Raw genomic sequence first — 27,989 nt, 5'->3', positions numbered from 1 at the left:
ATATTCATTTTGGGGGGGATACACATTTTCTGGAATCAAGTCTAGTGAATATGGCAAGTAACTGAAATGGGTAATGACAATATGGATCAAAATGAGATGTACATAAATCAGTGAGCTTAGCTTTCTGGTGGGGTTCTTACACTGGTTATGAAGGCAATTCCCAAGAAGAGAAAGATACTAAAGCAGTGACAGCATTAGTTAAGTGAACCATATGGCTTCCTGAGACAACTGTGTCAGGAGATTCGCCCTCAGATGTCAGTAGTTTGTGATTCTCAGTTAAACAGCTGCCCAATTTTAGTCCCTCATATACCGAAACACAACACAGGGCTATCTCAAAGTTTATGACCCCATACTTCCTCCAGTACTCCATCATGACGACGGCAAGCAAGGAGAATGTAAGTAGACCTGATTAGTTTTTTCTCCAATAAAAACGCTGACTCTAGCCCTTGTCTCCTAATCTGTTCATTGGAACTTATCTCTTCTTTTCTCTAACATTTGGTGACCAGGTTATTTAATAAATTCCAACTGTGCCAAAGATTCTGAAAGGCTGAGAATATGTCTTGCTCACTGTTCTGACTTGTGCCAACAAAGTACCTCAGCCTTCAATCCACAGATTCAAGTATGGAACAAGGGGCAAGCACCTTTGTTTGAGAACAGTCTATGAGTGATTCCAATCAACATGTTAAGAACTGACTTGGTTGCACAGGCACCCAATGCAGTGGTGACCATTGGTATCCTCATAGTTAACATGTACTGTGCTCACTATGTGACAAGTACTTAATTCTTATAACAGTCTTGCAAGGGGGTTTCTATTACTAGTCCTATATTGAGAAAACTAGAGAAGAGGTTTAAGGCTGTTAACTTGTTTAAGGTATTTGTTTCGGCTCGCAAAAGAACCAAGATTTGCCTTACCAAATTCTGCTAAGACATACCCAGTCCATTCAGTTTCCTATAGCTATCAGTCAACATGCCACCCCACTTAAGGCAGTTAAAATTTGGCTCATGTGTAGATTTAAAGCCTGTAATACATTTTCCCCCTCAACTTTTCCCCAAAATCTTAACTAATTGGCTTATGCGGTCGGCTGGTCAAATTATACTCTGTATTTTTCCCCAGCTTTTTATCCTGAAAAAAATGTCAAGCCCATAGAAAAGGGTGGCAAAAATAGTACAATGAATACTATGTATTTTTTTCCTAGTTTCATCAATTACTAATACACCTAATAACATATTTCATATTGCCTAATACTACTTTAACATTAAGTTACTGTGCTAACAGCATCCTGCATGGATGCTTTTACCACCAACCCAAGATTCAGTCAAGGATAGCACATGCTTTATTTTGTTTCATGTGCCCTTACTTTTCTTTAATCTAGATTCTACAGTGATTCCCCAGTGTTTTGTTTTGTTTTTAAGGCTAATATATTTTAAACACTTAACAGTTTACTCCACGTCATTTGGAAAATACATTTGTTTATGCAGTGACTATCCTGAGTGTTGCTCTAGCAGGTGTCATTTTTAACCAATTCTTGTATTGAATAAATTTGATAAAATAGTTTTTATATTTCCCGTTATCTTTTTTTTTTTGGTACTGGGGATTGAACTTGGGTCCTTGCACTTGCAAGGCAGGCAGCGGAACTGCTGAGTTAAATCCCCGACATATTTCCTGTTATCTTATAAACATTAATAAAAATATGCAATTTTTGTCATCCTGTATTTAAATAATTGGACTAGTAAATTGGTTAAGATTCTAAGCCAGTTTTTAAAATTTAAAAAAAATCTTTTTTTTTTTTCTTTTTTTGCAGAACTTCCATTTGAATATATCTGTTTTGTTTCCCATCATGTTCAGATTCGAGTTAAATGTTTTAGGGACACAACAGAAGTGAGGCTGTGTCCCTCTCTGTGCAGCCTACCAGAGACATGTTGTCAGTCTAGTCCTTTATTGATGATAATAAATTTGATTATCTGCTTAAGGGAGTCAAACTGTATCTTCTGAAGCATGAATATTAACACACATGTATCTCCTATATACATATACACTTTTAAAAAGACATTGTAATAAAACACTGGATCTGGATTTAGCTGAGTTTCATGAAACAAGTTATCCTAAGTGCAATGAACTCTGATATTTTCTGTTCTAGATTTTTTAAAAAAAATACTAGTCTTGATCTACTTAATCTCTTTGGCAGGCTATAGTTCGAAAAATACTGCACTAGGTCATGGATATGTGTAACTTTATTTAGAATTCAGTCACAGATAAGGAATAAACTGTCACAAAATATTGACAAGTTAAAAATACCAATCTAGCAAGTAAATACAATTGCTGCCTAGACTACAGCCTTCAAATAGCCCTAATATGTCTGCATAATGAACAAGCAATAGTATTTACTTACACAGAAGCCTATGCTAAACCTGTAAACGCTTGAAAGCCAATTCAGTTAAGATGCTGTACATTCTGTGCTTTTTCTGTGAATCTTTACATATGAAGCTGGTGCCATCTACATTTTACATGTGAAGAAAAATGCTCAGAGAAGTTACGTTGCTTCAAAGTCATGCCTACTATTTAAGGGGCAGAACCGGGATCTGAGCTAAATTTTCTTGAAATCAAAGCTCATGATCTTAGTACTACACGAGAGGTACCAAGTGTGGTATTTTGTACCAAAGGGAAGAAAGACTTACCATCTGATAATGTGCGAACAGCAACATCCTGTGTGGAGACTCCAGGACCATGTTTATTGTAGGCCACCACTCGGAAACTATACTCTGTGTATTTTTTCAAACCATGCATGGTGTAAGAATGACTTGAAACATCAACATCCTTGAATAAAATAAAACACTGTATATATACACATCTCAAGCCAAAAGAAATACTACAAAACAACTGACTATAGGTATTCTATATATACACAATACAGAGTTTTATTCCTTTTTTTTTTATACTGGGGATTGAACTCATGACCTTGTACTTCCCAGGAAAGTGAGGTGCCACTGAGCTACAGCCCCAGCCAGAGTTTTATTCTTTTTATAGAATGTTAATGATTAAAGAAAAAATAATGATAAATACTGGCAATTTACTTAGAAGTATTACTTGCTATTTAGTTACCCTTGGTAAAAACTACAGAATAAATCTAAGTACAAAGAAAGAGACTCCATCAACTTTTCATTTCTTATGTAAATCACCCCACCCCAATTTCTAGTCAAGCAACTACTGATTTTAGAAATGTTTTTCAACTCTACTATTCTAAGCAATGGTTTCAACATGGCTTAATTTTATACCTGCTCAATGTCAGTCCCTTTTTCCATGTAGTACAATTTGTAATTCTGAATTTCCCCATTGCCAGATACTGGTGTTTCCCATGTGACAGTGATGGAAGTAGGTGACGTTGCATAAGCCCGGATATTAGGTGCAGGGCCAGGGAGCTGAACTAGAAAGACAGTTTGAAGAGAGCAAGATACAAATGAGATTTACCACACTCCTCAATGACTGTTCTCAGCAATACTTTCATACTAGGCCATGTCATAAAAGCCAAGAAAGCAAATGATTTAATTGATGTGGTTTTATGGAAAATATAGACTTTTATTTTCCTTTTTATGACTAAAGTGGAAAGCAGAAATTATCTGTGAAGTATCTTCCATTTATTTAAAATAAAAGAATATGTATAAAGAACTCTTCTGTGGTTTATAACATACTAGTTTTTGGAACCAGCAAAAGAAGAGATCTTTCCTCTGCCAAAAGCCATGTCAGGCTCTGGGGACAATGATGGACAGGGTTCTTGTTCACAAAGGACTCCAAGTTTGGGATGAGAGTTGGATGTAAAAACAGTTACAAACATCATGAGTGTGCACAGATTTTGGTGTGGATGTAATGAAAACTAAAAAAATATACAATTCTGCTGTGAGAGGAAAGCAAGAGACTCAATGAAGGTCTTCACAGTCAAAAAGAATAAATGGTTTTCTCAGAACCAAGGAAAAAATGACTCGAGTAACAAAGTCATTTAGGAGGACACATGGGAAAAGAGTGTTACACTGTTCAGGAGGTTGCAACACAGAATGGATGTGGAAGATAATACTGAAAACAATGATAAGAGCCAGATAGTGAAAAATCTCGAATGTCCCATTCTGGAGTTAGGATTTTTTTTCTAATAGGTAGTAGGCAATTACTGAAATATGAACAAGATTATGACATGAACAGATCTGTATTTAGGACGGACATGTAAACATATATAGAAGCACAATAATAAAGGAACAAAACCAAATAAAAAATAAAATTAAAAAAAATCACTACCATTTATTGAATAATTACAATCAGTCAAGTATTCAGTTCTTTGTTTTTTCCCAATGAATCTCTAACCCAAAACAGTTACTATCCCATTATTTACAAACGAGGTTTTGATGTTAAGAGCATTTCTCAAGTGATGGGAAAATTACAGCGGTAGAGGCAGGAGCTAGGCACATTCTGATTCTAAAAACAAGCTCAAAGAGACCAGGAAGAAGATTACTGCAACAGCTACAGCAAAATGCATGACTAGAAGCATGGATTGCTGGTCCACTCATAGGCTATTCAATGGCCAACTGGTGGAATTTCTATCTTACTTCTGCAATACCTCACATACTGACCTTTCTGCGACATCCTTTCTTTCTGACAGACTCTAGCCTCAATTTGCATGCACATTTTGAGTAGTTGCCCATGCCTACACTTTGGCAGACATCCTATATTTGAAAACAATTTCTCTGGCACTGGTGTCTTTGCAATAGACATCAATCAGGTTGAAGAGCTGGAAAAGGGAAAAAACTAACAAAATGTAAAAAAACTGGCTTTCTTGTAAGAGCACTACGACCTAAGATTTGTTTTGCTACCAAAGTAGAGAAACCTGAACATAGTTACTCTAACAGTTGTTTGCTTTATTTAGCCATGAATTATATTATTCATTTAATGTTAAGAGCGTATTTTGTGCTGCCTGACAGGTGGGGATTTGTCACACTTCTGCTGCTATGGAAAACTGGAAAACTTTTCTCTAACTTATTAAAGGGGAAGGAAAACAAGAGTCCCTAAATTCCCTTGAAATCACTTTTAATATATTCATTGGCAAAGTGCAGGCAAATATCCTAAAAAAGACACTAATGAATTTTTCCATTTCAGCTGTATGGTGCCATAATAAATGGAAGAAATTTAAAGTAGGTTTATGAAGCGAAATATGCAAAATATTTTCCAAGGTCTGACTCCAATACTTATGCCTCCCCCACACAAGCTGCGTATCTCCTGCTGAAATACAAATTTCTCTCCACTCCATTTCTCTTTTGACAAAACATGTTATGGTCGTTTTCCAACCACACAACACACACAGCAGAACTTATTGTCCCTTCCACCTATATTCTTTCTTTCTTTTAACCAAACTTCTTCAACGAGTGACTGTGCTGCCCTCTTTCCTTGTGACGACAGCACCTCACTACTGTGTGCTTACCATCTCTTCTCACCTTGTGAATAGAAATCAAGCTTTACAGAATTCTGCACTAGACCAAATCCAGGGGCATTCATTATTATCGTGACTCACCTGTAGGTACACTGTTTAGTCCTGTTTCTGGGATTTCCAGCATGTAGCCTCTTTCCCTAAGAATGCCTAGGATAAGTCAAATGCTTCAAAGTCAACCTCAGGCCCTATCTTTCCCTATGATCCCGCCTTGACTTACCTATCTTTTATAGTAACTTTTCCTTATTCTGAATCAAATATCTGTCATATATGATGCCTTTACATAAAATATAATAAACTTGAAATCTATTGGAGTATTCCTGTGCTTGTCTAAACAAGGATAACTGAAATTCAATGTCCTTTCTCTGTAAGAGAACACATCCTTCTCTTTAATCAACTCCTGGGCCCTCTGATGTCCCCTTCTTGTCTGGGTGTGATTCCTGATCTTCAATTTCTATCACTGAAATGATCAATGGTCTCCTATCTCTACTTCTCATTCTTTAAGAGGAGAAATATTTCTAAGTTCATCCCTGTAAGTCTAAAACTGCAGCATAGTGAGCATAGAAGTAGCTCAAAAGTTTGATGAGTAATCTGCTAGAGCATTAAAAAGTAAAATCCACTACTTCTTGACTTTACCTGCTCTACCCATCAAGTAAGATCCTTGAATTACTTCCATAGTTTCACTGATAAATTCATTCATACTGTTTAGTTCTTGGGTCAGCAGTTATCACAAATGAACCTCACATGTGCCCTACTTGAAGCAAAATCTTTATTACTTTTAAGGTCTATGAATTTGGAAAAGCTACCACAGTTAGCAGTAAAAGTACAATGGAGAATGCTTTGAGGAAAAACAATGGTTGGTGTTAAAAGAAAGCACAAACACAGAAGAAAGCTTCAAGTAGGAAAAAACATTACTTGTAACTTGATTGTTCCTTATAATTTTGTGCCCACAGTGTACAACCAAAACTTAATGTATACAGGGCATTTACAATATAAAACAACGTGCCTCAGTCGTAAAAAAAACTAATAAATGTAATTAGAAGTAATATTATTTAGCACAAAAGGCCACATGTCCAAAATAAAGGATGCAAGGCTTTCTAACAGGTGAGGTATGGATGAAGACAAGGCAATCCAGTTGATGAGAATTATAAATATCCACTCCATGTGCAAGGCACTCAAAGATCTTGTGGCAAATATCCATAAAAAGATACTCATAATCACAACTGAAGGAGGTAATAACATCTCAGAATTGTATAGATATCAGAGTAGACAGAATCAGAATGATTCAGGAAGGCATCTGAGCTAAGTGTTAAAGAATCAATATAACATGAATACACAGAAAAGCATCAGGAGAATTATACACTGCTTTACACTATTTGCAGCTGTGTGATGGAAATTCACTTTGTCTTTCCTATTTATAAGGACCATGAAGATAAGCACTTTTATGTTCTGCTTCTGGTGGTCTGTAAGGCTAAATACAAGACCTCCATCTGGGAGGGGCTGGCAGACAGGTGAAGACTTACCCTCAGGCTGTGTTTCTACTCGTAATGGAGCAGAATTCTCTCCGGAGCCATGCTTATTTTGAGCCACAACTCTGAAGATGTACACGGTTGCTGGCATTAGGTTTTGAATGGTTACCTGCATCTCTCCTGGGCGACTAGTATTCTCAACACGCTCCCTTTAGACAGAAAAAGGTTTGAAAGGAAAAACTATCATTTAGGAATACTTCCAGAAAGTATAGTTTCAAAAGTCCATTTCACATCAAGGCAATCCAATTAAATCAAAATTTAATAATTTAAGTGAAATTTATTCTTAATAAATAATGTTTTGGGGGTTAACACAGAATATGGAGACTGGCAAAAGATAAAGTCATATCTAACAACTCACTAATGTTCTTGCTTAGATGTTATTGGTATCACTGATCATAATCAATTTCCTTTTAGAGAAGGCAGGGGTCCTTAAGGCCATTTCAAATGGAGCATCTGGCTGTCAACTCTATAGGCTTTAGTAATCAGTAAAGGCTTGTGTGTGTGTGTGTGTGTGTGTGTGTGTGTGTGTGTACCAGGTGGGTGCACGTGGTACTGAGGATTGAACCCAGGGCCTTCACACTGACCTACACTCCCAGCCTTTTTTGGTTTTGAGATAAAGTCTCACTAAGTCAGTAAGTTGCCCAGGCTGTGCTTGAAGTTTTAATCCTGCCTTAGCCTTGTGGAGTTCTGGGCTTACAGGCATGTGCTATCACACCTGGCTTGAAATCACTGATTTCTAAGGAATGACTCCTAGGGAAATGGACAGAAAGTGGTTGTTGGTATCATCTAATTTTCACAGAAAATGTGAGGGAATGCATTTTTTGGGTTTTTTTTGTTTGTCTGTTTTAGGTACTGGGGATTGAACTCAAGAACTTGTGCTTTCAAGGCAGGCACATTGCAAGGAATGCATATTTGAATGAGACTCTTAAATTTAAAAAAGCTAGAGGTTATCACTGTTTAATTTGGGAATAAAAACATTAAAATTACACATGTAACCCAATTTATAAAAGAAGGTGATTTGTGATACTGATTTTTATAATTTGATATATTCCTTCTGAAGGAAGGTTTTCAAACAGATCTAAAATGTTTGAAAAATCTCACAAACACCATGAATGAGTTGGTAGCTGATGTTATGAGATGCAAATGTAAAAGTACTTATCTGAGCGGTGGGGAACGTATGACACGTTATTGTTTTTAAGACAAAAGATGTTAATGTATGAATTGTTTTTTCTAAACTAAAACTTAAATATTTGGGTTTAACTGGAGTGTTAGCTCTATGTGATAAATAAGTTGGTCTTGGGCTGCAGTTTGGGTACTCAGTCTCTAAGAGGTTCACCATCACTGATGTAAGTTCACAGAAAGGTTGCTTTCACGCTCTGTCTTGGGCTTTGCATGTACAAGTTAAGTCCAGAATTATGCACCGGCTACTAGATTTTTGTCATGGGTTTTCAACAAATGTTGTGAAGGAATTTGTTTTAGACAGTTGGCATTTAATAATTGTCATTCAAGGAAAAAAAGAGCTGTATCTGTCTTGAACAAGAAATTTAAAAACTCAAAACTACCCTGGAAGAAATTATTGTGAATTACCTAACCTGTTAAATCAAAATCTTACATTAAAATACTAAGTTGTCCTAAAATTGCTGATTAAAATTTGTTTACGTCTATGTGAACAGTTACAAATCTGTATGATTTGTTTGTTTGTTTGTTTGTTTGATACCAGGGATCAAACTTGGGACCTTGCACTTGCAAGGCAGGCTGCAGCACCACTGAGCTAAATCCCTGGCCCTATATGATTATATGTTAACGATGGCATCTGAGATTTAAATGTATTCAATAGTTCTTTAGGTACCTTATTTTCATTAAACATATATGAAACCTAGGGGTGTAGCTCGGCACTTGTGTCACAAGAAAGTATTTACAGAGATGGTTTCACTACTATTTATTTAGGCCCACTAGAACAGAATATTGTGGTAACAAAAATTGTTTAAAATTTAATACTTCTTCTGAATGATTTTCAAACTAAACTGAATTGTCTGACAAATCTCACAAACCCCATAAATGAGTCTGGTAGTCTATGTTATGAGGTGTTTATAATTAGTATTTTTTCTTCTGACTTCTAAATAACAGGACTTAGAAGGAGAACAGCAACTGATTTCTTATACAGTGAAGTTTCTGATACTTGGTTTGATCACAAATGAGTGCTATTTAAAAGGAAGCATGTTTCATATTAAACTAAAATCTCCATAAGAGAGCTTAGGTCTTTTCTGCTCACCCTTTATATAGATTTTTAAAAACAGGTTCTCTTTCAGAAAGATAACTTGCTGTGGGGTTGGCTGTTTTACTCGTAAGGGAAAGCCTGTCTCATTCATGTCCACACACTACTGAAGCAAGAGGCTAAATGCTTGTATAGGAAGGCAGTCCCACCCACAGATACAGAATGAGTGAATGAAAATGTGCTTTCTGATGTGTAAATCTTATAGAAATGATATCAAGTATATCTTGTTTGTTCCTGTCTAAAATGGGAAAAACAAAGTTACCAAAACCAGAAACAAATTTCCAAAGAAGCATTAATATAAAAAGGAAAACAGTTACAGATATGATTTGTTAAGATGGAAGACACAGAATCTGAGATGGTTCTTCCATTAGTTTCATCCAATGTCCCAGGACTAAATCTCTACCCAGAAAAAACTTTGCCTTTAGGACATGATCCAAGGAGCGTTAGAAAAGGCAATTATCATAATGCATGGAGTTACAAGGGGACTTATGTTAGAATGTGATAGGTAAGAGTCAAAAGAGAAACAAAGAAAAAGATACACAGTATATTAAGGTTGTAGTAGGCCAAACTTTAGATCCAATTCTAGTTGTGGCAGTGCTACCAGATTTCTAGAAGACTGTGTGCAAGTACTGGCTCTTTCTGGGTCCCACTTTCCTTATGTATTACATAAAATAATGAGATGGTTGGATAAACTTTTTTAAAGAGCAGGATATTTATGGGCAAAATGGAAGCCATTACATACTTACATAACCTTTTAAAATGTAATTATTAAAAAATATAAAAACTATTCTTCTTACTTCCTGGGCCATACCAGTTGCAGCAGATTTGGCCTGGTTGGGGGCGGGGGGTGTCATAGTTCGCCAACTCCTGAGCTAGACTAACAGATATCTAAGAATTTATCTATCTACAAAATGCTATCAAGAATAGTTTATTCTCTATTCTCTAAGTAATGGCCAATATCAGAAAAGTACTACTGTTTTTTTTTTGTTGTTGTTGTTACCAGGGATTGAACTCAGGTCTTTGCACTTGCAAGGCAGGCAGCGGAACCACTGAACTAAATCCCCAGTGCAGAAAAGTACTACAGTTTAAATTAAAGGCCTTTAAAAAAAGGTAAAAATTTTAAAACTGAAACTGAAAAAGTAGAAGAAAGGCTCTTAAACTTCTGGCAACTCAAGTGCCCAACAAAAATACAGCTCAAGACTAAGGCACACAGTGCCACCTGGTGGTTCAATTTTCAAATATAGAAGAGGGGGAATTTGCAAATGAAGGTTGTATATAATACAACCTTACTCTGAATTATCTGGATTCTTTTCCCCCTTTTTTTTTTTTGTACCAGGGATTAAACTTGGGTCCTTGCACTTGTGCTTGGGAGAGAGGCAGTGGAACCACTGAGCTAAATCCCAGGCCAACCCTGAATTCTTTTTATAAAAAGTCTGTGAAGTAATTTATTACTCTTGCTTTTTAGATGAGAATATTTAAGCTTAGAAAGGTTAAATTCTGCTCATTACTACTCCTTCACTGCATCTGTTCAGAAAGCATAAACTTAAAGTAATAAAGTAATAAAAAATAGCACAGTCTGATTCTTCCTTTCAGGTATTTCCCAAATCCACTCCACACCACTGCTCTCATCTTCACTAAGGGTATCACCCAGGCAACACATTTAGATTAACATAATTACTATCGAATTTATTTCCCTAGCCCCATTTCCTCCCCTCTATCTTTGTAGTGCTCTCAAAGTACTGCTAAGACAGATGGCTTAATATAATCACAGTGTACACCTGTTATAGAGTCTATTTTAAAATACTATCTGATTATGTCAAGATTCTTACTGGTATTCCAACATCTGGCTCCAAACTTCCACTTTACTTTCTCTCTTAAGAATTCCGATCAATCAATCTCTGGGTCAGGCAGGCTAACTTTCTGGGCTCCCTATCCTCACACCAAGCACCAGATGGAACCAGACCAACTCCAAACTCATATATTAGTTATCTCTACTTACTGCAACCCATGATCCATCTTGCAAAATTAAAATGTAAGAGATAAGTCTTCATTAAAAACACATGAATATAAAATTTAAAATAAATTCAAATTATCCTCAAAAACCTATCCTACACTGAGACCCGACTATGGAAACTATGTACTAATGTGTATCTCATCACATCTCTTCACACCAGGGTTTCTCAACTTTAAACTACTGAGATGTAGGGCAACACAGGATATTTACCAGCAACCCCTGGCCTGTAAGTACTTACTAAATGCCAGTAAGCACTGATCTTACTCCAGCTGTGACAATAAACATATGTTACCAGGTGCTGCCAAATAATCCCTGAGACATGGAGAGAAAATCTGTTCCTGGTTAAAAACCACTGTTCTAGAGGCAGGCGTAGTGATGCACGCCTGTAATCCCAGCACTTGGGAGGCTGAGGCAGGAAGATTGCTGCCAGCTTGAGAACAGCCTGAACTACAACAGTGAGACCCTGTCTCAAAAAACCAAAAATACCCCAAACCCTCACAAAAAGAGAAAACCACTCTTCTAGGCATTTACATACACATTAAAATATACAGATAAGTCATTAAAAAATCTGCTGCATCATACTTCATATAGATATACATAAATGCCCACTGCACTATTAATGGGCAATTACACAGTTTCATTTAAAAATCTTAAAACAATGCTATAAAATTTTGTGACTGCCTTACATATATGTGTCTATGAAGTATAATTAAAATATAATCACTGTTTAAATTTTAAAAATTATTACAGTAAAAGATATACTGCCATTAACATTCACAGTGGAGCCATAATTCACAGGTCTCCCTGCTGGGAGGCTCTGATTTGACCTGACTGTCCCATTGAGCAGGGTTAACCACCAGTGGTACACGAATGACTGTACCACTAGGTGGCTTGTAGTGCTTCTCAGGTGTCTGATTACAATAATGTAAAGAAAGGAGTTGATTTAGCAGACCAGATGTTAATCATACTATAGTTCTTTAAAGAAAACATTAAAATGGTATAAAAATTGTAAAACAGCTAATTTGTGGTACAAGAGTTGAAAATGCATATTACATACACCAGCAATGGGGTACTCATAAGACTTCCATGTTAAATTTAGAGAATTACTTAGATAAACTATTAAAGAAATTCAAAAATATAAATTTATTTTAATTCAGTGAAATGAATTATAATTGTAATTGGTATGAATAGTATTAATTTTTTATATTGGGCAGTAATTATTCAGAGTCAAGTAAATAGATTTGGTCTATTTTAGACTTTTTATTGGTAAAAACAGAAACTGTAAAAGTGATTAGATCCACTGATATAAACTGCCTGATGGGACAGTTATACATGGACTACTGGCAGTTCAAGCTGGCAAGAACATGTTAATCCCCCTCAAAATATTCCTCCCCTCACTTTAAACATACATATCCTATTGCTTTTGCCACTCTCTGAGCTCTAGAAGTCCTCTTTTCTGTGTCTTTATCTATGCTGTAGTTGTTGCCTCAATACCCCAAACTGATCAATTCAAAATGTTTACTTTCTGTGGCCATTCTGACTTTGGGGAAGAGCCAGAGGTCACACAGTGTCAGTTATAATGAATGAGGACACGTTATAATGTTTTTAAGAGCCTGCTTTTCTTTTGGATGACACTTAGCAGCAGCAGTAATCCTATTTTTTATCACAATTCATAAAGGCAGTTAGGAAAGAGAACTTCCAGAATTGCTTCAGAAAGTGGCAAGAACAAAGAGATGTGTGTTCAAAGCCAGGGAGGGTGTCTTGAGGAGGATTAATGGAAATGTGTCTTCTATTGGAATACATTTTTAAAATTTAAACACATACCATATGTTTTGTTCAGCCCTTATACATAACAGATACCTATTAGTGTAACTGTTAGCCTGAAATCCCCAAGTTCTAGGAGGCGGAGGCAGGAGGACTGCAAATTCAAGTCCAGGCTGGGCAACTTAGCAAAGCTCTGCCTCCAAAAAAAAAATAAAAAGAGTTGAGGATGTAGCTCATGAGGCTCAGCGTGAAGGCTCTGGGCTCACCCCCAGTACCACCCAAGACACAACCAAATCATCTTCCCTAAAGACTCTTTTAATGCTGCCACCAATAACAGCTTAGCATTTCTTTCCAGCTTTCCACTTATTTAGTTCTGGATATAGAATTCTGTCTGCCATACACATTAAAAACCAAAGGTAATTTTGGTATTTCCAAGATTGCTAGTGATGGTGAAATAAGTTTTAAAGTTTCATGGCCTATTCAATTAACTTCTCTGAATTGCCTGCTTGTATCATTTGCCTTTTGAAACACCTATCTTTAACTTATGATTTATAGAAGTTCTTAATATAGACTAGGTATCAATGTAATCCTTTATAAATGCTACACATTTTTTTTCTAAATTGTCACTTGATAGTTGATCTTGTTTATGTTTTAGGATGAGACTCTTACACTGCTATCTAATAAACTTTATCTAGGGCCAGGGATTTAGCTGAGTGGTGCTACACCTGCCTAGCAAGCACAAGGTCCTGAGTCTGATTCCTGGTACCGGAAAAAATAAAAAATAAAAAAATAAGCTTGATGTATGTCATAGCTTCTGGGTTTTCTTTCTTTTAAAAGGCCTTTCTCACTCCCCAAATAATAGAAAAGTTTCTATATTTTTTAAAATATAAATTTAAAAAATATTTATCTACTTATCTATATTCACCCTAACCCATGTTTACCTATTTAATTGTTTACCTATGTTGCTCATAATGTAAAATGAGAATAACTAATTTTCCCTAGCAAACAATTACCTCAACATTTCATGAACAATCTATTTTCCCAATGACTAAAATTAATTTGCAATTTAATAAGCATTTATTTAGTGCAACTACACACCAGGCTATACTCCAAGTACAGGGGATACTCTTATTGAATAAAATAAACACAATAAATACCTTAACAATAGAAAAATTGTAAAGAATGATAAGTACTCAGGGAAAAAAAACCCAACATGAAACAAAGCACAATATAGTGGACCTTTGACTTATGAACTCAATTCGTTTGGAGGGCTAGTTGTAACTCAAGGTCAACTGAAGGCTCAGGCTCCTACACAGCCTTCAAAATCTCTCTCCTGTACACAGGTAGATCTCAGTGTCCTTAGAGAGACACTGGCCTAGGATTTCTTAACCCCACACAGGAAAGGATGTTGTAATGTTCCTTCCAGAACTCTGTAAGGGTTAACTCTGTATTTGACACCATCTGGAAGCATAAAGCTGGCATTTGGGTCGTAATTCAAGACTTTGGTCTCAAGTTAAAACTAACATTTTGGTCTTAACCCAAGTTGTTTGTATGTCTGGCCAGTTGTAACTTGACAGGCCACCATAACCCAAACCCAAACCAACAAAATGGGGTAATATAGCAGCAGCACTGGTCTGGTAGAATTTAACAACAGACTTCGTCTTATGGCATTCATCACGAGACACCATTTCCAGTTGCCATTCATATCATCAGGCTTTGCAGTATTTTTTGAATATTTAACAAATGGTATAGGAATGAGAGGATTCCAATACACCATAGTGTAAAGGTGACTGGGGACTATGTGTGGGCAGGTATGCAGAAAATGCTTGCATTGTCACATGAGAATGACAGCCAAGAAGCCAGAACAGTTCTTTGTGAGGGAAATGTATTTGATAGACTGAACAATGGCAAAGGCCCTATCTTGTTATACAGAAGAACTACTTAATGCTTTCTTCATTCTGTGAATTCCTGCGAGATTTGCAATGAGATTTCAAGGTCTTCCGGAGATAATCCCAAACATCCAATAGTTATTATTTAGATCTAAAATGTCCCCTGAAAGTCTCATGTTCAGAGATGGGGCCTCTACAAGGTGACTAGATTATGGGGCATTATACTCTTCAGTGGATTAGACCATTGATGAGTTCATAACTGACTGCTGTTAGGAGATGGAGCCTGGTCAGAAGAGGCAGGTCACTGGGGGCGGGACCTGGAAGGATGTATTCTTTGTCCTGGCTCCTATTTCTGCCTTGGAGCCTGCTGACTTTGGATGGAACTCCTTGGAAAATGTGAGCCAAACAAACCACTCTTCTTTTAATTTGTGAATGTAGGGTATTTTGTTCCAGCAGTGGAAAAGAAACCAACATTATTCAGGTAAACATTAGCCAATATATAGCTCCATCTATCATGTTCAAATTATGTCACTTGTATGTCTCAATGTCATTTAAACTTCTAGAATATTAAGAGGTTCTACTTTTACTGAGCTTGCTAGTCTGGCTAGCTTCCTAGTCAAATACAATGTATGGTATCATTGTAGGCACCTTAGTAGAAATACAAAGTTTCTTTTGCTGTGTTAGGATTTTATGTTTCTTATTTTGGTGTGAAGGGAGAGGGAAGCAACTGAGGGGGCTGGGAAAAAATGCTGTAGTGATAAGAATTAGATTGGTTTCATTAGAAAGTGAGCTCAACTATGGGGGCCACTGACAGTGGACAGACTGAAGCCAGGCTGTGGACTAAAGTGGTCAGGAGATTGTGGGTAGTCTATAAACAACGGAGAATCATGTGAACTCTGGAGAGGAGTGGAGATGGAGAGGGATTTAATGAAAATACTGTTTTTGGAAAATTAGTCATTATACCTACTCTTGCATCATCAAGGAGACGTATGGAGCTCAGCAGTCCACACCATGTAATGGTGGCAGGCCTACATTCACTTAAGATTTCTTTAATAGGGCCAGGGATTTAGCTCAGTGGCACTGCGCCTGCCTTGCAAGTACAAGGTCCTGAGTTCAGTCTGTGATAACCCCCCAAAAAAACGAAAAAAGATTATTTTAATAAATTAAGTCTCCCTTAATCTATAGGATCTGTGCTGAATGAATCTTATGAAAAAAGGATAACTGGTTATATTTGAATACCTGCAACCTAAGTGGCTCTATTTACCCACCCCCCAACTTACCGCAGAAAGACAGGAAGGAATATCAGGATTCTGGTCTGTGTGAGAATTTTATTTCATCATCCAAAATTGGAAAAGATGTAGGACCATGATCATACTTTCTGGACTGAAAATTGATAGAGATACTGTGCAACAAAGAACTGGGAAGAGCACGACTGGGTAGGTGGACCTAACTGTAGGCCACCAGCACTTACCTAGCAGTGCCTTCCTTGGTGTAGAACACAGAGTAGGTGAGGTTGTCCCCATGAGGATCAGATGCAGGTGTCCGCCACGTCAGTTTGATGAAGCGAGTAGAAACGAGGGAGGCCACAACATCTCGAGGTGCTGAAGGCAGTGGTCCCGCTGTGGCTGGTGCTAGATGGTCAGTAGTGGCACTGGTCAGTGAAGTGGGAGGTAATGTTGGGATGGCAACATCTTGTCATGTGCAAACATTGGGGAATATGAAGGGCAAACCACGACGGTTTTTAAAAAGAGAACAGAAAAAACAAAAAACAAAAAAGAAATAAACAAAACCACGATGGGAAATAAAATAAAATGAATGAACATAAAAAAGGCCATTAAACTGAAGGCTAGCATGCAGGGGTAACTACTGAAAACTAATGGGCACTATTCAAGACACATCACTGCTGAGCAAACAGACTTTCTGGTCACTGAAATGGCTGTGGGTAAGGGACATGGAGGGTGACAGCTGAGAATAACATATCTCAAAGGACACAGCAGTGGCCAAGTAATTTTCTTAATTCTAAAAGCAGCATGCAATATCTACCAAACTTTGCATATAAAACTTCATAATATGACTGACAGTATTATTTTCTACTTTACTGAAATATAGACTGCATGTAGTACAAGTGAGCAAAGTTACCCTCAACAGAGGTTATTGTGACCTCAGTGCAGAGCTGTGCAAGAGCCCTGAAAGAGGTCTGAAAGCTGCACCTTCAGCTTTAATCTGGTCTAGTATTAAACTCAGCTCTCTGTGTAGACCCAGGGAAGTTTGCTAAATTACACTTTATTTTTCATCCCGTCAATTCATTAACTATGACAGTATAAAATCCTGAATCAAAAATTCCAGATACAAATATACAATAGCCTAACCATTTGTTATAATCCTTACTGTGATGTGCTTTATGATGGCTTCTGGCCCTCAGGGCCTGGATACAGAAATGAAGTAGTGACATTAGTCAAAAGCCTCTGTCTTTATATCTGCAGCTAAGGGTGACTTGGATACCTCTGAAGGCTACCCATTCTACTATAGGACAGCTGTGGTTTAAGAAGTTTACTCCTAATACTGAACCTGAAATCAATTTCACTTTGGAGTCATAAAGTCCAAGCTGAATCGCACAATTTTTAATTAAAAGAGCTCATTCATCAGAATTGTGTCAAAGGGACAAGAGTGTAGCTGAGAGGCACAGTGCCTGCCTAGAATGTGTGTGGCTCTGGGTTTGATCCCCAGTATTCTCCCACAAAAGGAAGCGCGCCATTATTCCATAAAATTAATGGAAATTCAGAAGAGAGGCAGAGAAGAAAGAACAAAAATTGCAGCCCTAGTTTTGAACGAAATGGCAGGACGACAAACTCAAAGCTTGTGAACTATGAAAGACTATAAAGTGGAGCATTGTAAAAAAAAACTTGCTAAGTGGCACAGCATCTGCCTTGCAAGTACAAGGTCAAGTCTGATCCCTGGAACCAAGAGGAAAAACAAAACAAAGTAAACAAACAAACAAAAAACTTGCCAGGTGAAATGGCGAACCTGAGGTTTCTAGATAGGTGGAACCAAAGGAAAAGTAATTGAACACTTCTACATGGTACTCTTAAACCTTCTGTAGGTCATCTCTGTCTCACAACAACCTTAAGAAATCAGTACTATCACCTAATCTTTACCTTATACAAAAGACTGACATTTAAAAGGGCTAAATCAGTTGCCATAGGTAACAATAAGTGATAAAGTAGTAAAATTAACTTTAGTTTTTGGTCTAAGAGGCCTCTGGATTTAACCAGTAGGAGGCTGGGATCTTGACTGCCAATCTGGATGTATCACTGGTCACTGTGTTACCCTGGGTAAATCACTTATCCTCTTTTATTCCATTCTTTTCAACTACCTCAATGGAAATGTTTTCAGGAGTGCAGACTGCTATAAAATGTAATCAAGTTTTCCTCTAGATGTTGAGTACATATTTATTGAAACAAGTGTCAATGTAAGAAAATCAAGTTTGAATGGCCTTCGAGAGCCTATTCTTGTCCCATATGCTTCAAAAGAAATAAATATCCCTCATTCACAGCTTTCAGAGTTCTTTCTCATATATTATGTCAGTTTATTTACACAACAGGCCTGTGAGGTTGGGTGGAAATGACTGGATTAAATGCTAGGGTCAAGGTTAGGAAGGAGTCAGACTTCTGGGTTCTGATTTGGCTGACTGGGCTGTAGGAGGTGTCACTAATGGAGAAAAGGAATATTAAGAGAACAGAACGAAAAGAACATGATAAATTTGGTTTTGAACATGCTTTGTCTAAAGTAATAATCCAACATAAGAAAAGTATAAAAGCAACCAGAGATATAGATCTAATTACTATAAAATTAAGTCATTAAAAAACTTGATTGGGCAATGGTTCCAACAGTAGCCTGAACACAGTTGCTCTACCGCCTCCATGCTCTGACCTGACTTACCAAGCCTAAGTTCCCTAGCTAGTTACTCCTGGAGAAGAGGGAAGGGAAGACTGTTACTGCAAGGCAGCAGAGCATATTAAAAAGAGACAAAGATACCGCCCCCCACGCACACAAGGGATCAAACTCAGGACCTTGTACTTGCCAGGCAGGCATGGTTTCACTGAGCTAAGTCCCCAGTCCAAAAGACCAAGATTTTGACTGCAAAATCCTATGTTCAAAACCTGACCCTGCCACTGCCTAACAACATAAAGATAAGCAAGTCAGTCTGTCTGCCTGATCAGTCTCATCTGTCAACTAGGAACAGTAATGCTCCCTCTCTGTGTCCCAGGCTGATATGAACCTGAGAAATAGCAAGTAAGGAAGTGCACATGAATGCACTATGTAGATGTTACTTATTGCCCTAATAACTTTTAAAGGGCAAAAGACCTAAGTATGAAAGCAGGTATGGAGTGAGTATAAGCAGAGGGGACAAGGTGAAGGGAGTAAGGGCTTGCAAATGAATCACTCAGGAAAATTCCATTGCCCTACTGAACTTCTACAGCACAGATCTGTAATTCATTCATGGCTTCCAGTATTTCCTATTTACATCATTCATGTTTATACTGAATCACAACAGACCATACACTCCTGAAAGTCAAGATCGGTTCCTGCTTTGTCACTCACTGTACATGTCCACTTTAGATGATCAATAAATGAATATTTATCAAATTAATAAAGAAGAAAATTGAGGGGAATGTTAGTCAACAGAGACCAATGTTTCTACAATGCTGTTAAAAAGGCAATTATTTTAATCAATTTAGCTGTTAAATCATATACAATATAAATATTTATATAATAATACACCATTTACAAAGTAAGTATATTTTATCTGTTAAACAGGGAATGAGTGCAAAAATGCCAGATTATTGCCAATGGCTTAATGAACTTAACTATGGAAAAAAAATCTGTATCTATTATATAGTCTCAGTGTTCTTTCCCGATGTGGGTTCTAATGCTGCTGTTCCATGTCCTTGCTGAGCAAGTAAAGAGATATATATGATCACAGAGAATCAAACAGGCAGTTAAGATGCATCAGAATTCATGGCAAGATGCTGTGTACAGGGACTTCGGACTTTTAGCATGATGCTTTAAGGTTAACAGATTCTCATCCCAAAAGAACCACAGAGCTGAATAAAATTGTTAAAGACTAGAAACTTATCAAAAGCACACAGCAAGTGGAGAAGCATTTATTCATGAAACTATCACACTTCAGGTAAAAACAGCGCCTAAGCACCACCAGCTTGAGGATGTGTTCTTTGTAGGGGTAAGCAATGAGTGATAGACTAGCTGTGAAACAAGATGTACCATGAGGTGAGAAAGTGACCAAAGGTTTGGTAAACTCTCCATATAACCCAGGTTGTCTGGTACCACGCATTATGAGCTTCAGAGAATGAAGCAGGACCAAGTCTCCCACACATCCCTGGCACATGGAACCTATTCACAGATTGAGAAGACATGAGAGCACCTGGTAGAAAGGAGAAAGGGAGGCAGACTAAAAAAAAAAAACAAAAAACAAAAAACCTTAAGAGTTTGAAAAATACTCCCCAAACTATACAAACATCCACCAATTCAGAATGGCAGGCTCATTGAGGTATCTGAGCACAACGTGTGACCAATCCTTGGCTAAATGCTAACCTACAGATACACGGGTTAACCCGTAAAACAATCTGTAGACACAGATCCCTAGAAAACAAAAACAAGATAATAAAGTTCTCAAACTCAGCAAACATCAGTGGTTGCACACTCTGGGGAAGGCAGATTTAGTCCACATAAATGACCTAACAACAAAACAAGAACTGCTAGGGGACTGGGGGTGGTGTGTGTGTGTGTGTGTGTGTGTGTGTGTATCAGTGGTTGCACACTCTGGGGAAGGCAGATTTAGTCCACATAAATGACCTAACAACAAAACAAGAACTGCTAGGGGACTGGGGGTGGGGTGTGTGTGTGTGTGTGTGTGTGTGTGTGTATCAGTGGTTGCACACTCTGGGGAAGGCAGATTTAGTCCACATAAATGACCTAACAACAAAACAAGAACTGCTAGGGGACTGGGGGTGGGGTGTGTGTGTGTGTGTGTGTGTGTGTGTGTGTGTATCAGAGTCAGAATCCATAGTTGCTTCAAAATGTTATTCAAAAAAGGTGCAATGAAAAAGTGTGACTCAAAGTAAGGGGGTAAAAGAGCAGTCAATAAAAAATGTCTCAGAAGGGCCTCAAACATTTTATTTTGAAGCAAGTATTAACAAATATTCTATGAGAGCCAGGGATTTAGCTCAGTGGTTCTGCCACCTGCCTTGCAAGTGCAAGGACCTGATTTCGATCCCCAGTACAAAAAAAAAATTCTGACTCAGAACTCTACTCTTAGGAATTTACTCAAGAAAAATAAAAACAACTGTCTATACAAAGACAGACATTCACTTTAACAATATGCACTGTAATATTATAATTTATACTGGTAACAATCCAAATGACCACCAATTTAATAAGAGAAACAAAATGAGGTTTATCTATGTAATAGAATACTATTTGGCAATAAAAAAGAACGGAATCCTGATATATACTACTAAGTGAACAATCTCAAAAGTACAGTATTATGTTAAATGAAATAAGCCATCAGAAAAAAATAGATTCCACTTATAATGACTACAAAAGGTACTTTCATACAGTCAGAAAGCAAATCACTGATTACCTATGACTATGGGTGGGGTAAGTACTTAGTAGAAATGGGCAAGACAACTTCTAGGGGTGTGGCAAACATTTTAGGTAAATTTTATCCTAAATTATATTCAGTAAACCTGTTAAAAATAAAGAAATGAAAGACTGGATAGTTGACACTATTAAAAATACTTTTTTCCTAATATAAATACTCACATGGCAACACAGGATATTTCTGTTACTCAAAGCACTGGAGCTTACAACTAACCTACCTAAAGTCTTCACAATACTAAAATATCCAGAAATTTAAAAAATTTTTACAAATTGTATTTCACTATCTGTGTGCCCACAGTATAAAAGAAACATATAGATCTCTAGGCTAAATGCAATAAAAGTCTTTGAAAATGAGTCTTGGTAGTTTCTTTCTCTTCTGCTACCAGAGTTCACTGCTGAAAATAAAAGTTCAGATCACATCACTCACTCCTGTGCTCCAAAACGACCCACAGGATAAATCTCAACACCTCAGCACAGAGTTCAGAGTCCTTTACAGACTGGTTCCAAACTTGCTTTCCATTTTCAGACTCACTTCTTGGACATGCTGTGCTCTCAATCTGCACAGCTACTGAACAAGAATAGACTTTCAGCTTCATTATTCACATCACTCTTGTTTGAAGAGCAATAAACACCACGTAAGTCTGGCTCAAATCAAAGGCAACTAAGAAATATGTTTAAGAAAATATATCAGATTTCCAAAACATGAATATTAAAAATACTGTTAGCTGGGATCTGTTGCCTAAATGGTTGGCAGCAGTTGCACACTCACTCTCTGTCACTAGGCTCCTAAGTAGCCCAAGCTGAAGTGAGCTATGTGAGTTCTTAAGAAGCACTAGGCTTCTCCTTATTTTGTTATGTTACTTGAGGAAGTTATGAGAGCTACTCTTGGTTTTTCTGAGAACTAAACTCTAGTTTCCCTGTGTTTGATGGCTTCTATTTTAATTCTCTGGACTGTGACTGATAAAAAGTTTTACTTACAGTAGCTTGTAACTTTAACCAACATACCACAATATGCTGCAACCATTTCTGAAGATGAGAATCCTTAAATTCATGGCTGAGTCTGTTGCACCTGATTAAGTAGATCCAATTATCCTAATATGATACTCACTCACACCAGTGAAGTAAACTGTGATTGGGCACATTTAATTATTTTTGAAACCCAAATTTCTTTAAAAATTTCTGAACTTCTTCCAAAGTTGAGTCTCTTGGGAAAAGCTCTCTCTCCCTAGCCCTTCATTTCCTTATGTAAAAGAATCAAATTATCATTCCCAGAATCCTCATGGTGTCATTAAGGTGTATAGTGTCAGATTCATATGATGTACATTAGTCTAAACACAACTTCAGAGTGAACAGCTGTACAGTTCTAGAGTGTTACTTTTGAGAAACGTTAACAGGTATAGCATCACAAGCACAACAATAATCAAATGAAGGAGATTGGAGATTTGCCATGCATGTTTTTATGTTAATTATCACTAGCAATTTTATAGGAGAAAACAATTTTCCCTTTGTTAGCCTAGTATTTCTCATTTTTGTTTGGTCGTGATTATCTCTTCTTCAAGCAGTAACCCAGCCTGGGAGGTCTTTGTTAGAGATTACCTGAGATATCATACAGCAGAGTGCACTGGAGAGAGTGTCCTCTGCTTACAAATCACCAACAGCTGCTCAACTATTTCATATTATTTAAAATAAAAATGCAGTAAGCTTGTTAAAAAAGTACTGCATACAATACAGAAGTACACATAGTAAAGGGATTAAGGTTTCCCTTTTCATCTCCCACCAAACACTACTGCTAGCATTTTACAGACTGGTAAAATAGCTTTCATTTTGATGGCACTGTTATAGTTTGAAGGTCCCCAAAGGCCCATATGCTAAAGACTTGATCCCTAGCTGACGGCCCTGTTCAGTGACAGCAGAATCCTCAGGAAGTGAGGTCACTGAGGCACACCCTGGAAGAGGACACTGGAACTCTGATCTCTAGATAGATAGATAGATAGATAGATAGAAAGATAGACAGACAGACAGACAGATGGATAGATAGTTGACAGACAGACAGATGGCTCTAAGGTGAGCAGCCTTACTCCATCCACCATGTGTTCCTGTAAGGACGTACTCACTGAGTGACAAGGATAAGCAACTAAAGACTGAAACTTCTGAAACAGTCCACAGAAACCTTTTCTCTTTTAAGTTCTTTATCTCAAGTAGTTTGGTACAGCACTAGAAAGATGACCAACACAGATATACTGAAATAAGCCCATAAATACAGAAATAGGATAACAAGCACGTTGCTTTGCAAACTGCTATATGATGTAATATGTCTAAGAGATTCGCAGGTCAGAACATAAAAACCAACCTCCAAATTCCTAATTACTATAAAAGTGTTCCATAGTATAGCTATAGCACAACTCAATCATTCCCTTATTGTTCCTCACATGTGGGCTGTTGCCATTCTTTTAATTTTTTGGCTACTACTGACAATGTTTCTGCAAACTTTCTTATACATGTATCTGTGTGTACATGTGTAAATATTTCTGTGGGCTGAATTCCTAGAAATGGAAATGCTAAGCCAAAGGTCTGTGTATTTGAAAGCTTGAAGCATGATGCCAGCTAATCTTCTGAAAGGCTATTTTGGCTTCAGTTTTAGGACAGAAGGCCAAGTTTATTTCTGGATTCACTACTTTATAAACACTCGCTAACAACAAACAGGACAATATAAATTCCATTTGAATGAAACAGTGATCTATTTTGCATAAATTAAAATATATGAAAAAGTAAATCAGGCAGGAGAAAAGCAAAGAATTATATGGAAAAGAGTCAATATGAATAGGTCTAGAGGGACAGCTGACCTTCAGGAAGTGGTAGCATTTTAGGAAGAAGGGAAGACACAAGGGACAGAGGAGTCACTTGAAAGCTTGTAAAAAGAGCTATTAATCCTCCAAATCCTTATTCTTGGGGACAGGAGATTTATATTCAGAATACCACAGAAGGATTAATACTAGCAGATACCAGATATCAACTTAGCCGCATGACTATGGTTAACTTTACCAAATAAGGCATGCTGATATTGTGTACCCATGATAGGAATGTATTGAAAAGGGCACATTGCTTTGCAGTATTTCTCAAAAAAATAAAATAAAAATCCTTCACTTCAATGTAATTGTAAGAAAGCATCTGACAAACCCACATGGGTACAATACACAAAATATTTGACCAATACTTTTGAAAAGCATAAAAAGTAATAAGGAAAGACTGAAGAAGAGCTACAAACCAATGGACACTAAATGCAGGTAAACTAAATGTAATATAGGGTCCAAAAGACTCCAGGGAAATCCTATGCAACTTTTATGAGCTTCTTCCCCACACGTTTCTCTTTTCTCCAGTTGTCTACTTCACAAATGCCAACGTTAGTCTTAAACCCTGATTTCTCTCACAGGGACTGCTCCCAGCTTCCTGTTGGTAAGTGAGGTCCTCTGGGGTGCAGGAAGGTGCCTCTAGGCAGAAAGCTGAGGTAATTATGGGCTCACCTCATTTGTTTCTCTAGTTTTAGTGGTCACAATCCTATCATGTTTTCAAATGTCTAAAAATATCTATTTCATACATTCTGCCTACCTGTTTATAGCAGGTATTTATAGCAGGTGGGCAAGTCCAGTATTACTGTCATGGTTAGAAAATTTAAATTTAAATATAAAAATTTTAATACAGTGTAATAATTTTCAGAGGATCTCTTTCAAAGAAATACCACTCTAATAAAAAATCTTTATTAAAAATATTTCTGAGCTCTGGTCATTACAGGAATATGTATTTTTGTTTTAATTGTCACAGTCATTTAGTTCCCTTGAAGAAAGTAGTATCTATTATATGTCATGAATAGATCTATAAATAAGTTAAGAAAACACTTAAGAACAAAGTATTAATTTAGGGTAAAAAGGACTTTAAAACATCAACTTACATATTTCTATAGAGGTTTTACTCGTTTTTATGAAAGTAAAGACAATTGTAAGAAACGAGACAGTTCTAGTTTCTCTGTAACATTCAAATTAAAGTAAAAATAATATTCTTACTGTATTATGACTTTTCTCTCATTGCTGAGACAAAATACTGGACACCAAAGCTTAAATAGAAAAGGGTTTATTTACTTAGCTCACAGTTTGTAGAGATTTCAGTCCATAATTGGCTGGCTCCAAGGCACACCCGCACGTGGAGAGCAGTATCCCAGAGGAGAAGCTGTTCATGGCACCCACACAGTAACAAAAGCAACAAGGGAACTTTAACAGTGTTTTTCTACCCCTTTTATCTTATTCAGGCTATTTAGGGTGGGTAGCACTTACAGCCTTAATTCCAGTGCCCTCAGGTCTAGCCCCAGTAAGAATCAATCACACACTCTAGATTCAGCCACCTCTGAAAAAGCGTAAGGCTTTGGGGGAACATCTAAACACAAGCCACAACACCAACCAAAAAGACCAGAATGATGTTTGTATATAAGCAAATATAAATGCATATATTATGCCACATATTCAAGACTATACACCACGGCTATTAAACCTTCAAATAAATCCTGTATTACTTTGCTCTAATTTGTAAGTTTCACCCAAATTATTTGTTTTTAAATAAAAGTCATGTGCATTCACCACTCATTTCACAGAACAAGCGTTCAAGTCTTTTTATTAATGATCCTAATTTCATATAAACTTCTTCAATTACAACTCAATTATGCTGACTCCTGTTTAAGGGCCAATGAAGTATTTGATGGGTGGTACTGAAGAGGCCCAACTTACTCTGTAGATTTTTGAACAAAGGGAAAAATTATTCTATGGTTATAGGAAACACCTTTAATTCTAGCCAGATACCTGAAAATGAAAGGAGGAATGGCCAGGCTGAAGAATATCATCAACTCAAAGATAAAACAAATAACTGTCCTATTGATAAGCAAGATATCACATTCATGGTTAAATTCAGTCAATAATTTGTCTACTTTTCAATAGTTGTATTTTTTTCTTATCCACTTCTTTTCTCACATCATATTTTATGTCTGATTTGAAAAAACAAAAGACTTAGTAAAAGTACCCTGGCATTTCAGTTTGCATCTACTAGGCATTATCTCCACAATACCAACAGTCCATAGGAAAGCTAATTATATAACTGCCACTAGAAAACCAATCAAAATTGCTATATGTGCTTGTCTCATTCTGAAGTTATAATACAAGTATGCATAAATTTTCACAGATCTCAGTATTCATCCTCAAAATTTGTGTTCTAAACTCTATCCCAATCCCCAGTACTAAAAAATAAAAAAATTTTTTAAAAAACCTCTATTCCACAATTCTGATTAAACAGCCCCCCCAACTCACACACACTTCAAACGGCCCAAAGAAAGTAATGTAACAACAACAAACTCTGAGAAGCACAGAAAAACAAGAGTCCAATAAAACAACTATTCCTTTAGATTGAAGAGATGCAAATGAAGCATTTATACTCAATGGGGAGACAATTAGACTAGGCTGTTACTCATAGCACTTTATTAAAAATAAAAACACTAGCAGAATGTAAGAAGAACTGCATATTGTTTGCTCCTGAGAGTAACCTATCACATAAAAAGCCACTGAAAAATATCTGGCAGATACAAGTTCAAGCTGTACACTGGTGTTCCCAATTTTGCCTCTCCACAGACAAGTCTTATTTCACAGAAAGTCATGAGAAGGATAAGACAGATTTCTTCCTCCCTTCAAAAACTAATAAAATTAATCATGATTTCAAATTTCAAATTATGGTACCAAATTAAAGACAAGTAAAGCAGAGGAATAAAGTTACACAATGGCAATGATTTAGAATTAGCATCCTTTTACACTATGATAATTAATTTATAAACATCTGCTTTCTGATAATTTATACAAAAAACAAAACAAAACAAAACAAGCCAGACATAGCCCCAGTGACTATGTACTATCCCATGCTGCTGGGTGCTTCACAGTGGCTGTTATGGAAGTGAAAAAATCCTAGGACTTTATAGATACTATGGGTTTAAAGTACAAGTGAAAAAGCTTTAGGAAATAGTGGCAGACTTTAGCTTGAATGGAATCTTTTGCAAGAAAGAATGACCTACCACAGAAAAATGTAAGTATTGCCATAAAGATAATAACTATACAGGGAAAAATTATAATTCTGAGATTTTGATTTTCTGAAACAGGAAAATGCAGTCTTGCTAAAAATCTGAAATCTTTGTTGTGTATTGTTTAAAATAACCTTGCTTTGTGAAACTGTGACATGAAGTTTAAGACTTGACAAATATGGTGCTTTTTCCTCAAGTTTTATGTGACAGAAACAATGACTTATTTGATGCCTACTTTTGATTTAGGAACGAACCACTTTCCATACTAT

At 36.8% G+C, this 27,989-nt stretch overlaps 1 protein-coding gene across 1 annotated transcript in view; it reads right to left on the bottom strand.

The window, feature by feature from the left end:
* Neo1 (neogenin 1) overlaps nt 1-27,989 on the bottom strand; it is a 194,275-nt gene that overhangs the window by 46,854 nt on the left and 119,432 nt on the right. The window contains exons 8-11 of the mRNA XM_010627935.3: nt 16,408-16,627; nt 6,989-7,143; nt 3,274-3,422; nt 2,677-2,815 (exon numbers count right to left, since the gene is read on the bottom strand). Coding sequence (XP_010626237.1) covers nt 2,677-2,815; nt 3,274-3,422; nt 6,989-7,143; nt 16,408-16,627 — 663 coding nt within the window. The remainder of the gene's footprint in view (nt 1-2,676; nt 2,816-3,273; nt 3,423-6,988; nt 7,144-16,407; nt 16,628-27,989) is intronic.

Source organism: Fukomys damarensis, unplaced genomic scaffold (assembly GCF_012274545.1).
Source record: "Fukomys damarensis isolate Sample0158 unplaced genomic scaffold, DMR_v1.0_HiC HiC_scaffold_25, whole genome shotgun sequence".
In the NCBI taxonomy this organism is placed as follows: domain Eukaryota; kingdom Metazoa; phylum Chordata; class Mammalia; order Rodentia; family Bathyergidae; genus Fukomys; species Fukomys damarensis.
This window is presented reverse-complemented; position numbering and strand designations above follow the sequence as displayed.